This window comes from Sebastes fasciatus, chromosome 19, assembly GCF_043250625.1.
Source record: "Sebastes fasciatus isolate fSebFas1 chromosome 19, fSebFas1.pri, whole genome shotgun sequence".
Classification (NCBI taxonomy): Eukaryota; Metazoa; Chordata; class Actinopteri; order Perciformes; family Sebastidae; genus Sebastes; species Sebastes fasciatus.
The window spans coordinates 15,283,724-15,301,265 of record NC_133813.1 but is presented as its reverse complement, the minus strand read 5'-3'; the positions used below and the strand labels follow the sequence as shown (position 1 = coordinate 15,301,265).

The 17,542-nt window shown below is 36.0% G+C and overlaps 1 protein-coding gene and 1 long non-coding RNA gene across 8 annotated transcripts in view; one reads left to right on the top strand and one right to left on the bottom strand.

Annotated features, from left to right (window-relative positions):
* Positions 1 to 329: 329 nt before the first annotated feature.
* LOC141757481 (uncharacterized) lies at positions 330 to 1,399 on the bottom strand. The gene is made up of 3 exons (XR_012591655.1): positions 1,340 to 1,399; positions 1,063 to 1,233; positions 330 to 947 (listed from the first exon to the last, which is right to left on the bottom strand). It is a non-coding gene; the product is annotated as an uncharacterized LOC141757481 (long non-coding RNA).
* A 4,343-nt stretch (positions 1,400 to 5,742) lies between these two features.
* Positions 5,743 to 17,542, top strand: part of nedd4l (NEDD4 like E3 ubiquitin protein ligase) — a 62,411-nt gene continuing 50,611 nt past the window's right edge. For all 7 annotated transcript variants that reach the window (XM_074618266.1, XM_074618267.1, XM_074618265.1 and 4 more), the window contains exons 1-3: positions 5,743 to 6,099; positions 11,253 to 11,326; positions 16,771 to 16,852. In XM_074618266.1, coding sequence (XP_074474367.1) covers positions 6,055 to 6,099; positions 11,253 to 11,326; positions 16,771 to 16,852 — 201 coding nt within the window. In that variant the 5' untranslated portion in view covers positions 5,743 to 6,054. The remainder of the gene's footprint in view (positions 6,100 to 11,252; positions 11,327 to 16,770; positions 16,853 to 17,542) is intronic.

Below are 17,542 nucleotides of genomic sequence, written 5' to 3'. Positions count from 1 at the left end.
AAATAAACTGAAAACGTGCACTGTTAAGAATTTCCCAGTAAAATAACAGTAAAGAGCTGGAAGCAGGGTTGCCATTATTCTACTGTAAAATTAACATTATTATACTGTCGCTGAAATTTACAGCTTTGTACTGTTAATGAAAAATACAGTATATACAGGTTTTTTGATTAATTTCACAGTATTTTATAGTTAATTTACTGTTTAAAGATACATTATATAGCTGTTTTTCCCCTTTCTTTTACATTATCTTACTGATTTGTTTTAATGCACTATTTAGGTTGTATTTTTTACATACATTTTAATAAACATTATTTTTTGCCTATATGAATAGACTTAGCAGGTTACAGACAAAGGAATAGTCACACTAAATACAATTAAAGGCACTTGTTAAGAAAAAGGCTATAATTAAGGCTATGATGCCCAAAATGTCTGTCTATAGCTGGCTACAAGCACAGAATGCAAACCATAAAAACATGTGAGTGAAGAACAGAGCTAATTCACTGCTTTTACAATCATGTACAATGTGTGAGAAAAGAAAATCTACAGCTTATCTTATTGCACTTTACTTTTTATTTTCATATGAAGTTCAACACAGCGCCAACAAAAACCTGACACAGATAACAAACCAAATTTCAGAAGAAATAGCATTTCTGAAGACATCTGTCAATCTTACTAACCTTACTTTGTGGAACAGTTACAGACAGTTGAGCTATATCATAGAGTTAAAACAAAACTCTCAAATAATATTTTGCCTTATATCATAATGAGCACCAACACCACCAGACATGTGACATCATGTCCAAGTATGAATATTCAGTCTCTAACAAGGCACATGGATAAGTGTGGAAGTCCAAGTATTGGGCGATGGTCGTGGAGTGAGTTAGTGAATGACTTATGGCCCACTCAAAGACACCAGTTCTCTCAATCCAGCCTTGGTAGCCCGCTGACTGTGTGAGAGAGAGATATATGAGTTCCAACACAACTTTCATTGTAACTTCTCACATACAAAATCAGCGTGTGTACCCCTCATTTCCTCTTATCATGTATGTAATGTAAACTCACCATTTTAAATGAAGTCCCACTCAAGTCCATGAGTCCCATCAGCAGAGTGGATACATGTGGATATACGGTTGTAGTCTTGTCTTGTAGCTCGTGAATTTGCCAGTTTTCTTTGAGAAGACTTTGCCCTGTCCATCCTTGGTGCCTCTCTCAGGGTTTATTCCTACGGTGCACCTGAAAAATGATAGTGTTTCTTCAGGTACTGTGTAAAAATCAAGTTGTGTGAATCACTTAGATTAATGCCACAATAAAAATACAGGTTTTACTGAAAGTATCTAACCTTGAGATTAATTTGAGCGTGCAGGTGTAGAAGGTGGAAAATAATGCAGCAAGCCCCATCGAGAAGGTGGACTGGATCCCCTCACATATGAAGTGGCACTCAAGGCTGACCATCCAGCGCCAATAGCTTCCTGCTGTTTCACCTGAAACTTAGAAAGAATTTTCCTCAGTCAACTTCATGGATTTTTAGTCAATGTTTTAAATGAATTGTGTTGAGTGGTGTGCATTACTGGTTGAGAAACCGTTTTTTGATCAATTATGAATATTCTGACCATCTGATCTATAGAACATGTGGTTTTCAGATATCATTCAAAAACACTAGTTAGCTAGTAAATAACCTTGCCTTCAATTTTGTATCTTCTCTGCTGAATTACCACCCAATAACCAACATGCACTGAAGTCTTAATGTTACTTCAAATGTTGAAGGGACTTCCATAGACTGTAAAATGTATACACCGTCGTTATGCATGAATTCACTGGCAAAATACATGTGTCAGCACATTAACTTAGATATTAACTTGAATACATAGATATTAAAATGAGCTCCTTGTGTTGTCCGATTAATATGCAATCATCTGTGAAATTCTAGCTAGCTGTTGAATCCCTCTATCATGACATGCACATATTCTGTAATGCAAACTAACTGGAAACATCACTGATAACCTTTGCACAGATTTATTAATTAAATAAAATTACTACTTACCAAATAATTAGTAAGATGGGAATGGATGAAGAAAAGAACGGATCCAGCCTCACATGTGCAGATCAGGTGAAATTGCTCTTCCCAGAATTAAAAAAATACTGCATCAAACTGTTATTCATGATACTTTAGACAGTTGATCAGCAGTAAAGTGCTGTTTTTTAAGAATACATTATAGTTCAGTTAAAAAACGGCCTATGAGCATAATTTAACAGATTTTCTTTTGTATTAACAGTAAAGCACTGTTTTTAGCAATAACAGGTTAATACTGTTGAAATTCTGCTGTAAATTAACAGCAATTGTTTACAGTGTGGCTATTTGTGAGTAAACATAGAAACATTCAGAGCAAAGCATTTAGACGGAGTGACTGATTGAATCAGGAGTGGCTTGGGGAAATCTCCGGTCCTCCCCTCTCCAGCTCTACTTAAGAGCAATAATGTTATATAATATGACCATCTGCTCTTCACGTTGATTTAAAAATGTCCCATTATGCCACATAGACATGGTGATGGATGCCAGTCAACATTTGAACCAGGATGTGCTGGATGCAGAAATAAAGAAAATAATAATAATTTATCTGTCATTCACAATTATCGTGTTCTGTGTGCGTAGCAGAATATGTGTCATATATTTTGGTTTTACTTTTTGATGCTGGTGCGAAAGAAGAGGAATGAGGCACGAGTTGCAGTCAGAGATTAAGGACTGACCTCTTCCTCAATAGAACAGTTCACACAGCGTGTGACTGCACTTTGTGTCCATGTGACATTATGCTCACTCAATCACTGAACATCTGCTATCAGGCTTCGGGGCCAAACATGACTCTGTAGTCACATCTAGTGACGCTTTTGTGAACTGCTATTTTTAAAAAAAAAATTTGTAATGCTTTATTTATTGGACGCATGCTCATTAACAGAGGTACAAACAGATACATAAACAAAGAAAAGAAAAAAGAATTACACATAAAATTCAAAGTGCCAGAGTTTATGTTATGTACATCATATTTTATTAATTCAATAATGTAAAGGTCTTAATGTTTTTTTATTTTTAACATTGGGTGAGATGGCTTGGTTCCTTTTTATGAATATGAAATTTTCGAAAAAAATAATAAATAATTGTATTAATTATAGCATGTTATTTCCAATCTTATCTTGACTATTACATCAAACATATTTATTTGAACATTCATCTTAAGTTTCTTTTGTATATAATATAACAGAGTGTGTATATACAATACTTATATATACTCTCTTAATATCCAGCTTGAATATTTCTAACACAAGTTCTACCGGGTAAAATTCTTTGGAATATCTTGAAAGACACTTTCTTAAGTTTGTTGATGATACAGTATTCATCACAAATTTTCGAAAGCTTTCTCCCACTGTACATCCTCAAATAAGGACGACCAAAAACATCTAGATGAAGGGACAGAAACATAACTGAGTGTGTGCCTAATATTTTTGTTAAATCACTTCTCTTTCAGTACATTAGTACCTCAAATATAAATATTTTTCACACAATCTTCCAAATTAAAAGGTTGATCAACAGTACAAGGGTTTCGTAGACGTGTAAGGCCACTTTCTAATATAGCACTGAAAACAACAGCATACTCCTTTGGTTTTACAGGCATTTTGAATTTATTAAGAAATTCTTTATAAGATAATAAATAACCATCTGTGTTTATGTAGTCTGGTAGAGTTGCATTAGTGCAGTGAGTGTCTAGGGGGCAGTATAGGACCAGTGTTGCTCATGAAAGTGATTTAAGAAACAAACAACATTACATTCACTTGTCTCTTGATTTGTTCGCGAGCTGTGAATGAATGATAAATGAATGACAAAAGGCATCATCACATATAATAGCCTAAGTATTGCTAAAACTATATAAACAAGGAGTTTTCTTTTAAATTAATTAACACAATTATGCAAGAGGAGACCGACAGGTCCTGTTCACAGGACCAATGTGTTGTATTATTAACCACCAACACAACAACAACAACAACAACTATATAGTTGCCGTCTACAATTAAAAACTTACATATAGTTTATTGGCTGAAATGATTATTTTAAGAACAGAGAAAATGTAAGCCTACATGTAATTGTATCATGTCTGCACAGATTAATAATTAATTCACATATTGGCACATGTGATAATTGAACCAATCCAACAATCAATCAGTCAATCAATCAATAAAAAACAAACAAATAAGAACATTACACATGAAAAAAAATCTTGGCCACGACCCTGGAAACAATAACAATAATACACATTTATTGTGTTGCATCTACCGTGTCACGGTAATATTTTTATATCACTAATTTTTCAGTTTTCTAGTCTGTTTTTATGAATTTATTTTGTATTAGGTGGGATACTTCTCTATGTTAATCTACATTTGTATTTTCTATTGGTGTAATCTGTAACAATTATATTTTATAGGATCATTATATGTTTTGTGTGTACAATCTTAATCTGTAAAGTAACTATAGATGTCAAATAAATGATGTGGAGTCAAAAGTACAATATTTCCCTCTGAATTGGAGTGGAAGTAAACTGTTAAGTGGCATCAAACGGAAATACTCAAGTAAAATACAAATACTACAAATTTGTACTTAAGTACAGTACTTGTTGAGTAAATGTACTTATGTTATTTAGTAATTTCACCTCTGCTATCAAAGTTATAATAGAGGCAAACTTGAGCTCTAAATGCCCTCTTGTTGTGAAACAGCCTTCCTGTCTGCAACATTTCAGTGGTTTGTGTATGACGTCTATGAAGTCCATGATTGGCAAATAGAAAAACCTCTCCCTACATGTAGCCGAATTTTATCATGTCATATGAAATTGCACACATTAATAATTAATTCACATATTGGCGCATGTGGTAATCAAACCCAGTTTGGGAACCACCATACCACTATAACCTGATATTTTAGGCGGAATTTCATTTATTCATTAATTCTCACTGTGCAATATCATTCTCCACTTGTGCAATTTTGTTAATAGTCTGTTTATTGTCAATACTGTATATACTGCTCCTATTTTTATACTTCCTTCTATTTAAATGGTTCATATTTTGTTATACTTTGTTTAGCTCTTTTTTTACTGTGTTAGCTGATGCATCTTGTTTTTTGCACTATCCCCTTTGCTGCTGTACACTGCAAATTTCCACCACTGCGGGACTAATAAAGGAATATCTTATCTTATCTTATCTTATCTTATCTTATCTTATCTTATCTTATCTTATCTTATCTTATTTTATTATATATATATCACAACACTGGACACACATTTACATGAATAAATATTAATAAATAATTAATGTTGCTGGCTGAATATTGACCACTATACACTTAGTTTCATCTAATCTGGCTCTTTCTCTCCATCTCGCCTGTGATTGGCTGTTTTATTACACAAGCCCCGCCTCTTACATGAATGATAACGGACCAAAGCGAGTAACCACCTTTCAGGAGACTAGTTACCTGGAAATAATGATATATATCATATAGATACTTATAAAAAAATAACAATACAATGTTAAACTGTGTTGCTCTGCGAGACAGAGCCTCACACACCCTTAAAAAAGGGTAAAAACACACAAAATCACACCCCCAGATCCACGCCCTCTGCATATTTCATTGGCCATGGAAGAGCTTCATGATTGGTTGATGTTGACGTCAATCACGTGTACTCGGCACCCAATTGGCTGAGCTGTTAAAGAAGGAAGTCAAGTGTCAAAACGGTTCGATAGATAAGCTCAGAGTTGACAAAAGCGATCTCAGTTTAAACATTTTTAGACACTGTTTTAATTCACAGGTTGTGTTCCTGGACAGACCACACGTCGGCGAGGATTACGGCTTGAACCAAACGTGTGAAGGACCTTGTCTCACCGTGGATTTACACCACCACTACCACAGAGAGAGATAGAGACAGCAAAGTGGGACTTTATTGTTCGAGGCTAGCTAGCTAGCTTTGCCAAAGCGGCTTGTTTTTTGTGTGTGTGTATAACGGTGGACCGCAGGGCTTTATGGCTGCGAATTACGAGCCGATATATGGACTATCAGAAGATGAGGTAAGCTTTCATTTCAACATGTTATGTAGACATCAGTCATCTGTCTCTGTCTGTTCAAGCTGTGAATATCTAGCATCAATGCTAGACGTTACCATGCTAACACCCACAGCCACATTCCATAGTAACGATGGGTCAGCTGTCAGCTTCCTGCACGTCCACTAGTTTACTCACCTGTATTACACTGACACATGCACCACGTTGCCTTCAGAGGATTTTATTATTATTTTATTTGCACATATATAAAACTGCACAAAATCCAGTCAATGAAAAAAAACAAGAAATGTGTCAGGAGAGGTGAAGAAGCCCCAGGAACCAAAGGAGAAAAAAAACAATAATGAAAAAGGAAGAAAGATCTAAACTAACATAATTTAAAAAAATACAACACAAGTTAAACAACAACAAGAAATACATTATACATTTTCTTTTTCACTAGTTTACTCACCTGTATTACAGTGACACATGCACCACTTTGCCTTCAGGGTATTCTTTTTATTTTATTTATTTGCACATATATATAAAACTGCACAAAATCCAGTCAATGAAAAAAACAACAACAATAAATGTGTCGCTAGAGGTCAAGAAAAAAAGGAAGAAAGATCTAAACAAAAAAGGAAGAAAGATCTGAACTAACATTTTAAAAAATACAACAAAAGTTAAGCAACAATAAGAAGTACACAAAATGTGCAGAAAACCCTAACCAAACAGTAGAAAACAATCCAATAAAAAACCATTAAATACATACAAAAAGCAGTACAGAAAAAAGAAAATGTATATAAACATATCAAAAGATAATTAGACATCATGAATTAAATGTGATGATAATTTCCCTTTTAAAATGTTCTAAGGATAACGAGCTCTTGAGAACATGTTTTGTTTTGTAAAAAGGCAGGTATTGACATTAAACCGTCCAGTTCGAGCATAACAGCCTGGGTACAACAACCTTGTATGAATGACTTGTAGCTCCCAAAGTGCTGTTTTGAATCCCAGATGTGCAGAGGAGATATCTCTTGGGTGCTAGACAAGTTTATCATCTTCACCTGCCTTTTTTACAAAACAAAACATGGCCAGTACTCCCCTCAGATATCATGGTGTACAAATATGGAACACCAAAATACATGTTATCAAGAGCTCGTTATCCTTAGAACATTTTAAAAGGAAATTATCATTCATTCATGATGTCTAATTATCTTTTGATATGTTCAGATAAATTTTCTTTTTTTTCTGAAAACAAAAAACAATAACAAAAAAGGAAGAAAGATCTAAACTAACATAATTTTAAAAATACAACAAAAGTTAAACAACAACAAGAAGTACACAAAATGTGCAGAAAAACCCTAACCAAACAGTGGAAAACAATCCAATAAAAACAATGAAATACATACAAAAAAAAGTACAGAAAAAAAGAAAATATATCTAAACATATTTATTTATTTGCACATATATAAAGGCAAGGCAGCTTTATTTGTATAGCACATTTCAGCACAGGGCAATTCGAAGTGCTTTACATAAACATTCAAGAACATTGCGACAAAGTGCAAAAGATCATTAAGACATAATAACAGTTTTAAAAACATAACAACATTAAAGATTAGAAAATAAAAATAAAAGCTAGGATAGAAGCTAAAATAGAATATAACACAAGAAAAAAGCTCTATTGCAGTATAAGATCATTATCTGGTTTAATAAAAGGCAGCAGCAAACAGGAACGTTTTAAGCTTTGGTTTAAAAGAACTCAGAGTTGGAGCTGGTCCTGCAGTTTTCTGGGAGCTTGTTCCAAATATTTGGTGCATAAAAACTGAACGTTGCTTCTGCATGTTTAGTTCTGACTCTGGGGACGCTATGCAGACCTGATCCACATGACCAGAGAGGTCTGGGTGGTTCATAACATAGCAGAAGATCAGAAATGTATTTTGGCCCTAAACCATTTAGTGCTTTGTAAACCAGTAGCAGTATTTTGAAATCAATTCTCTGAGAGACAGGGAGCCAGTGTAGAGACCTCAGAACTGGACTGATATGATCCTCATATGATCTTTTCTTATATATACAACTGCACAAAATCCAGTCAATGAAAAAAACAAAACAAGAAATGTAGCAGGAGAGGTCAAGAAGCCACAGGATTATACAAAGGCCCTCCCCCCCAACCCCAGGAGAAAAATAAACAATAACAAAAAAGGAAGAAAGATCTAAATTAAACATAATTTTAAAAAATACCACAAAAGTTAAACAACAAGAAGTACACAAAATGTGCAGAAAAAAACTAACCAAACAGTGGAAAACAACCCAATAAAAACAATGAAATACATACAAAAAACAGTACAGAAAAAAAAGAAAATGTATCTAAACAAAGATAATTGGACATCATGAATTAAATGTGATGATAATTTCCTTTTAAAATGTTCTAAGGATAACGAGCTCTTGAGAACATGTATTTTGGTGTTCCATATTTGTATACCAAGATATCTGAGGGAATACTGGCCATGTTTTGTTTTATAAAAAGGCAGGTATTGACATTAAACCGTCCAGTTCGAGCATAACAGCCTCGCTATATCCTCTATTTTGAATGATGTATGAACGACTTGTAGCTCCAAAGTGCTGTTTTGAATCCCAGATGTGCAGAGGAGATATCTCTTGAGTGAAGGAGCTGGATGTCAATCTAACCACTCAGTCTGACCGCCCTCTGTCAGTAACTCATTGAGCTGACCGCTAAACGAGTTTGAAGCAAAAGGCATGTACATTTTGCTCTGTCAACTGAGGTCGTAATTGACTTTAGTGGTGAACTCTGTGTCGCCTTTGATATGCATCAATAATGTAAAGAAATGCGGGGATGCAAACGGTGTTTTACATGGTAGTACGAGAGTCAAGAGTCAAACATGAGGACACTGCTGAATGAATGACAAAAGGCATCATCACATATAATAGCCTAAGTATTGCTAAAACTATATAAAGAACGAGTTTTCTTTTAGATGAATTAACAAAATTGTGCAAGAGGAGACCGACTGTGAATAGGAACTGTTCACAGGACCAATGAGTTGTAATATTAACCACCAAGACAACAACAACAACAACCATATATAGTTGCCGTCTACAATTACAAAACATACATATAGTTTATTGGCTGAAATCATTATTTTTAAATAGAGAAAATGTAGACCTACATGTAATTTTATCATGTCTGCACGCTTTAATAATGAATTCACATATTGGCACATGTAGTCCAATCCAACAATCAATCAATCAATAAAAAATAAGAACATTATATATGAAAAAAAATCTTGGCCACGACCCAGGAAACAATAACAATAATGCACATTTATTGTGTCACTGTAATATTTTTTATACCACTCATTTTTAATAATTTTTCTAGTCTGTTTTTATGGATTTATTTTTTATTGAATGGGCTACTTCTCTATGCTAAGGGTGAGTTAATGTGGGACACCTAAGCTCCAGTGGGTGTAGGTCTTCCTCAAACAAATAAAAATCAATAAAACTATTGATATTTAATGTCTACTGTGACTCTAATGTGTCACAAACAAAACACTTTGCTAACCGATCTGCTGTCATATCAGCCAACAGATATTACTAATGCGGCCAGAAATAGTAATAGTAGTATTTTTGATGATCCAGATGGATGACTAAATAATTCTTTCATATTTATTCTTAAAAGGAAAATAGGGGCGTGACTCTGATTGTTGAGTAGTAGGCCAAACTTTCACTCTTTTACCATGATGCAGGTGAGATTTGCATCATCTGGTCTTTTTATGCCAATTTAGTGGACATACAGTACGTTTCAGGTTAGGGCTGTCAATCTATTAAAATATTTAACCGCTATAAAATGCATGATTGTCCCTTGGTAATCGCGATTACTCGCAAATGAATCGCACATTTTGTCCAAAATGTATTTTTAAAGGGAAATTTGTCAAGTATTTAATACTCTTATCAACATGGGAGAGGGTAAACATGCTTTCTTTATGGAAATGTATGTATATATTTATTATTGGAAATTAATTAACAACACAAAACAATGACTTGACTATGACTTACCCCAAACTGCAAGTGATTATTATAAAGTGGGCATGTCTGTAAAGGGGAGACTCGTTGGGTACCCATAGAAACCATTGACATTCACATATCTTGAGGTCAGAGGTCAAGGGACCCCTTTGAATATGGCCATGCTAGTTTTTCCACGCCTAAATTTGGAGCGTTATTTAGCCTCCTTCGTGACAAGCTAGTATGTCATGGGTTGGTACCAATGGATTAAAAATCGCAAGTTGTGTTAATGCGTTAAAAGAATTAGTGGCGTTGAAACAAATTTGCGTTAACGCGTTATTATCGTGTCAACTTTGACATTCCTAGTTTTGGTTGATACACTGAACATTAAACTGACCGATACCTGGACAGATATTCCAAAACCCATTAAATTTGTGCGGCTGACATTCAACGTTTTTTTTATCAAGATCAGAACAGGTAATGATTTATTTGATGTGTGAACTTTATTTCTTGGGCAATGAGCAGTCTAACTCAGCCAGTGTTTGTGTTTGCGCCGCTTTCTTGATGAGGTTACTCTTTTCACTTTCATAGCCTTGTGGTGCCCTGTCTGTCAGTTATTACAGGAGGGGAAGCAAGCCAATAAAACAAATTCCACACACTGCCAACACAGAAAGGGTTGGCTAGTTTTTGGTTAACGTTCACCAGATTGCAGGCGTTAAACCACATCATTTAATCTCCGCAAGTAATGGTTTTAAGACAATTGGATTTGTGGGTCTAACATTCCACGAGACACTGCACTTCCTGTGACTGTGAGGCAAACATTCAGAAATGCTACACCCTCTGAACAAGGCCATGGCATAAGGTAACAGCTGGTCTGTGTGTCAGTGAATTTACTTTAGACCCCATTTCAAGTTGCGGTCAAGTAGAGAAAAGCGTATCTAAAGCTGTAAACCAAGAATGGTGTGAGGCGGTTTAACTTTATGTTTTTCTCTGCAATATTTCAGTAAAGCTTATGTTATGTCATCCGCCAGGTTCTTAATGTTGGAGTCATTCAGGACTGAAAGCTTTTCAGATACGAAATGTTTGAAGTGGCTCCATGATGGTGAGATTATGAGATCATTTTTCCATTATTTAATGTTTTGGTCCATCATCTCTTTCTTCTGCAGAATGAAACGAGAGTGCTGCGGGTTAAGGTCATTGCAGGAATGGATCTGGCGAAGAAAGACATCATTGGAGCCAGGTGAGCAACACAGGATCCTGTTTTCATCAGAGGTTTCTCAATAGTTCCAGTTTTTATGCAACTTTAATGTGTGATCAAAGTGTAGGCCAGGTCACAGCTTCAGTCCAAGCCAAACTAGTCTTATATTTTGTAATGTTGACCAGTGTCCGGCTCTCTTAAGATCACATATGTATTGTCATTTTTATAGCTGTTTTGTAAAATACAATATTTCTATGAGAAAAGCCAAACATAAGAGCCGGTACAGGGCCTGTAGACACTCCTCGTCCTTACAAAGACCTTGAACTCCAAGTGTTAATCAATGATTACCTACCTGCCTCTCCTATCCTACTCATAACCAAACCTCTATTACAGTTTTTCAAGATAAAAGCGTTTGACTAATAATTATACATACCCACATACTTTCTCAGACGTAGGAAGACGCAGATGTTAAACTTTAAACTCTTGCGGGTCTTAGAAATGTTCTGTTCATCAAGGGGCCTTTTTCTAATGCCGTCAGATCTCCTCTCTCCTCCTGTGATGAAGTGTAGCCCACTGTTATCACAACTTTTATGCAACGTTACATAATATCCCACTGTGGAGGTGTATTTTAAGTCTGTTTTTTTGCATGGCTAAGCGCTGTGACTTCTGCCCTCTTAACTGTATTTAAGGTGGTAGAATGCCGTTATTAATTAATAGTACACAGAGTGACCACTAAATCAAATATCATTTTATTTATGTGCTATTTATGTGCTCTTAGTCCAGGCTTGGTCCTAACTTTAAGGATAAAAATCTCTTTCTTTTTAATGGGTATAGATTACAGCTGCAGGGCGTAGAATTTAAGCAAATATGATTTTTAAAAAAAAAGGTATTTTTATAAAACGGTCGTATTATCCTGACAGTTGTGCATGAGACAGGTAATCTGAAAAGAAAACCTCGATGTGTCCTCCGATGCTCCTAATGGCATCTGCAGGATTTTACACATATCTCATGCAATTCAGTGTCTGCAGTTATGCAGCTTTTTTCCCATTCTCGACAAAATGCTCCATTTTAAAAGCAAATTCTCAAATGGCTGGAATGAGATTTCTGCTCAAGAGTCAGCTCTTTGGCCGACAAAGGTCCACTTAAATATAGGGCTGCACGATTTTGAAAAAATATCTAATTGCGATTATTTTAACTGATATTGCAGTTGCGATATGATTTGCGATTTTTAGAGGGAATGATCATCTTTACATCATTGTTCTCATTTTCACTGAAAAACATATTAAAATGATCAGGGCTGAACCGAATGCTTTGAAGTATGTATTATAATGTGTAAATCCCCAAATAGACCATGAATGAGGAATAATCCCACAACATTATTCATTATTCATATTTAGCATTCATTATTATTAGTTATTCTCAGACAGATGTTGCTGTTTGTTATGTGTAGAGGTGCGTGTGTGTACAGTAGTGCGGTAGCAGCACTGTCCCGAAGCTTCGAATATTTCTTGGCACAGCCCTAAAAATGATTATGGTGTGATTATTGCTGGGATCTGTACCAAACAAAGATGTTTTTTTTAAGTCTGTAGAATATTATTTCATTTGAAATGGTATTTTGACACACATTTCACCTTTAACAGATTTCAGATCTGCAATTTGAAAACTGCAGTAGGTTGTATTGCGTTTTCGATAAAAGTTTGATTAATTGTGCAGCCCTACTTAAATAGTGAACAGGTTTGTACATGAAATACATGTAGCAGTACGGCAGTAATGCTATCTCACTGAAGATCACATATTATCATTCTTTAACTGCGTGCTCATCAGTAACTTCTGCTGGTAAACAGCAAGCACGAGAAAGTTGAAGACTGGTGTAGATAAGACAACTGCATTTTTTGTGATGCACTTTGCATCTGGCTGAAATCATCGTATGACAAGTGTGTACCTCATCTAAATTTGAATACTGTCCCTACTGTTGTTTACAGTCATGCATTGTATCGGAGCTATGAGAGAGCGCACATTGTCGGAGAAAGAAAGAGCCTGGCATGTTTAGCGCACTGTGTGAGCGCCACTCACATGCCAGAGTGCAGCATGTGTTGGCATCCTGATGCCCTGCTGTCAGGGCAGGACAGCTCTGCCTGGCTCAGGAGAAATCTGAACTGTAATGAAGAAACCCTGAATGAGGTCTGGATGTGTGGCGAGCCTACCACAGGAGACAGTGCTGACTTGGCAGTCTGTCACCTCATAAGATGCTCAAACAGTGCTGGCTTGTTCTTTTCCTCCTCTTTGCTCCAAACCCCATTCCTGTTGCTGCTGTATTCTGTAATACTTTGATCTATTGTGTCCCTCTTGCTCTGTTATTTCAGACTAAGTGAAGGTTTTGTTTTTGTTCAAGCGAGGTGTTGATAGAAACTTGAAGAACTCGCATGCAATCAAACAACAAGTGGACCGAGCTGCCATTTGAATCCGTGCTAGCTTTCATCTCCCGCCGTTGACCTGAAGTAGCCCGTCTCCCTCAGCAGGATTTTTGTTCTTAGGGGGAAGGAGACAAGAAGGAGTCTCAGTGCAGTCAAGATACAGTAGGCCCATTGTTTTAGTTTAGTCACAGCACATCCCCGTACCACACAAACACACAATTAGAGGCTGTGGGGTTCCTGGAGACGTTAATTAACAATCAACCAACGGCAGTTTTGCTTTGGGGACATTCGCAGCTCATTTTTTAAATATTTCCCATCCCTCCTGCCCTTTTCCTTTTTGCTCCCTCTCAGCAGCTTCCTTAGAATCAATGTGAGTCTGCGTTCAAACTTGCTGGCCAAATCTAATTTTGGATATATCCATACTGGAATTAGATTGCTGCTTATATCAAGTCTGGTTGGCACGTAAATCCCATGGAAACCGATTATGGCAAATCAGATTTAAAACACATTCATAGATGGTTTGAAATGTGACTCAAATTGAATTTTGTGTGTTAAGTTTAACCACTGCGATCAAAAAGGCATTTATTACACAGGAAATGCAACACGTAAGACCAACTTCTGACCCAGAGCATGGGAAAAAGTGTGATTTTTAATTTCCTTGGTGTCATCTGGAACGATTGAAAGCAAGATATTATGTTGGTGTAAAGTGTTGGTTTCACGTAGCTTGCAGCTTACCGTTTTACTTCCACATTGGAGAAACACACCAGTTGATGTGTGTCCTGAAATAACCTTTATCAATGTATATGCATATAATGTAACAGATGTGTTACATCAGAAAAGGGCAGAGAAATGGAAGCTTTATTGGAAACTTTAACCCCTCTGAAGTAGATGATTGATAAGTCAATTAATTGATTAGTTGAGAAAATGAACAAGCAACTCTTTGGGATAACTGATTAATAATTTAAGTAAGGTTTTGGACTGTCAATCAAAACAAGACATTTGATGTTGCTATGTTGGGTTCCTTTTTCACTGTTTTCTGGCGATTAATCTACACATCGAAAAAGTAATTGGCAGAATAAATTGATGATTCAAATCATCATTAGTTGAGGCCCTACTCTAAAGTCAGGTATTGTGTTTGATTCTGAATTTGGATGTTGTGTTAATGTGTCAAGTGTTTTGTGAAGCATCACTTTTCCAAGATAGCAAAACATAGTATTGCCATGCATCTTTTCCATATGAACATATAAACAAACATAATGTCAAAAGACACAACCGGAACACTCTTAGAAAACAAGAAAATAAATACATAATTAAAAAAGGATATTTATATTTATATGTATATATTATATATTGATTTATTATTATTTTATATATATATATATATATATATATATATATATATATATATATATATAAATGTAACAAATAAATACATAGATACTAATTTATTGGATTGTTATTTATTATTAAAATAATAAATCGTGCACCAGCAACTTGGTCATTTTTTTATTTTTTTTACAAAATTAACAGGAATTACAATTCAAGTGTAAACCTGTTTTAATGCAGCAACAAATTGGTCAAAACTTAAACAGGAATTAAAATTCCAATATATAATTTTTATGGTATATAAACATAAAACTGAAGAGAATAGATCGCCCCATTGTCACCAATATCCGATCCAGCTATTTGAGTCAGTATCGGCCCGATATCCGATCTGGTATCGGTATCAGTGCATCCCAAATTAGTCAAATGCTGCAAATACTGCCCCTTTCATGTGAACTTGCTTAGAGCCAGATTGAGAAACCCTTTACTGAGTGGATAACCACCTTTGTAGAACCGCTTAGCGGGATTGAGGTTGTTACGGTTAGTTAAGCCAGATAACAAGAAGATACCTTGGTTATGTTGAACTCACTTCGTAGTACAGGCCTTTGGAGTTTAACATCCTGTTGGCTCTACTAAAGTACAATCTGTCCTCAGCAGTCATCTCTCCTATATCTTTTCACATCAGTCACTATAGTGGTAGTTATTTTTTTTGTTGCCTACTTTGAAAGGAAGTACAACACATCCTGTACATGTGTAAAAGCCACCATGTTTGTTTGCGTTGACAGTGCCACCTCCCCACATACTACCTGCTTTATCTAATATACTCAAGAAATGGCATTATTACTAACAGAATACAGACAACAAGAATACATATAAGTGTTTAATGTGAAATATTTCATGTAGGAACTTTCATGTCTTAGCACACAAAGACTTGTGAGAAGTTTTTCTTCTCAGGGATGTTTTGGAAAAGTTATAACCCGACACTGTACCCAGTGTTGCCTGTTGGGACTCAGATCGGTATAGTAATTGGTCCACCTGGTGAATAGTGCCGCTTTGCCTCTCCATCCAGAACTCACTGGAGATTTTCTGCCCTGTCAGCACCTTCAAATAAACCAATCGGCTATTTTTAAATCGCACAGTCACATATTCTGCTTACTATTTGTGCCGCTCACCTCAGAAGGGTTTTGCAGTTTCTATTTTTAGCACTCTCTGCTTTGTCAATAAGACATTATAGCCTTATCTCACAATGCTCAAATGCAAGCAGTTTTTATCTGCTGGGTTGTTGGTGGAAGACTCAGGTTTCAGGTCTGGAAACAAGCAGTGTGTCAGAGTGTTGTTTAGCTGCACAGATGCTGTATGTTTTTTTTCCACTTTAAGACCTAAATGTGTGTTAGTACAGATTATTACTACTTAAATTTGCAACTTAATGCCTGGTCAGATTTTTACTTTTTAGTAAGATATCGCCCGATTTAAACCGTGATTGTGTTCATAGTATTTTGTCTTATTTTCTTAAGTGGGAAAAAATATTGTTTTTGGTATTGATACTGAAATGTATCTATCTCGTCTGCAATGCTATCTGCAAATATTTGAAATATGATTTAGTAAAAATACTCATACGACTGCGGGGAGCAGATTTGTACCTGTGAATTTGCTCGAGCTGTTACAAAGTGAGAACTGTGAAAGGCTCGAGATCACTTTTTCGCCACTGATTTTTAAAAAAGTTTTTCTTGTTGTGCTTTTTTTCTGCAGCGATCCTTACGTCAAACTGTCCCTTTATGTCGCGGACGAAAACAAAGAACTTGCCTTAGTCCAAACAAAAACCATTAAAAAGGTAAGTCCTAAGGTAAGAGGTGGCTTTGATGCATGCGTCACTGCTGCTCCTTCCTGTGTCCTGCACAGACCTTTGGCTCAGACCTATTGGAATCTAATGTGTTTGTACCGTATCAGATTGGACACTCCTGCCGCAGTAATCGCCTCCCACACCTGCACCACACATTTACCGTACAGCCACTTAAATGTGGCTTTGTTCACTCCCCTTTTTAAGGTCACCGGATCCTCCTAAAACCACCGCCAACAATGCCACCACCTTTCCTTCAAATCAAGGCAATCAGAGATGGAAACCACAGGAAGGCAGCGCTTCCTTTTTCTGCTCCGTAGAGTGTAGAGGGAGACATTGGGCAAGCTCTTTTCCCCCCAGTGACCTATTTTGGGGAGGAAATCTATACACAGCAGGGGGAGCCATTACTTGTTATTAGTAGGAACTCCATTCAGAGGATATTTTAATGTTTTAAGTGGGCTGTGATTTTGATCCAAATGACCATATTTGTTGCTCACATTGTGGAATGCTCTGGGCTATGTGGTTTTAAATGAAGTCTAGACTAGATTCTGCATTGCATGTTGTTCACATGTAATGCAGTGCATGCTTTTCTGCATTACATAATATGCAGGGGGGGGAAACCTCGATGGATCTGTTTACTTCTTAACTGTTTACTTAGCTTCTTATATCTTTGTAAATTTCAGG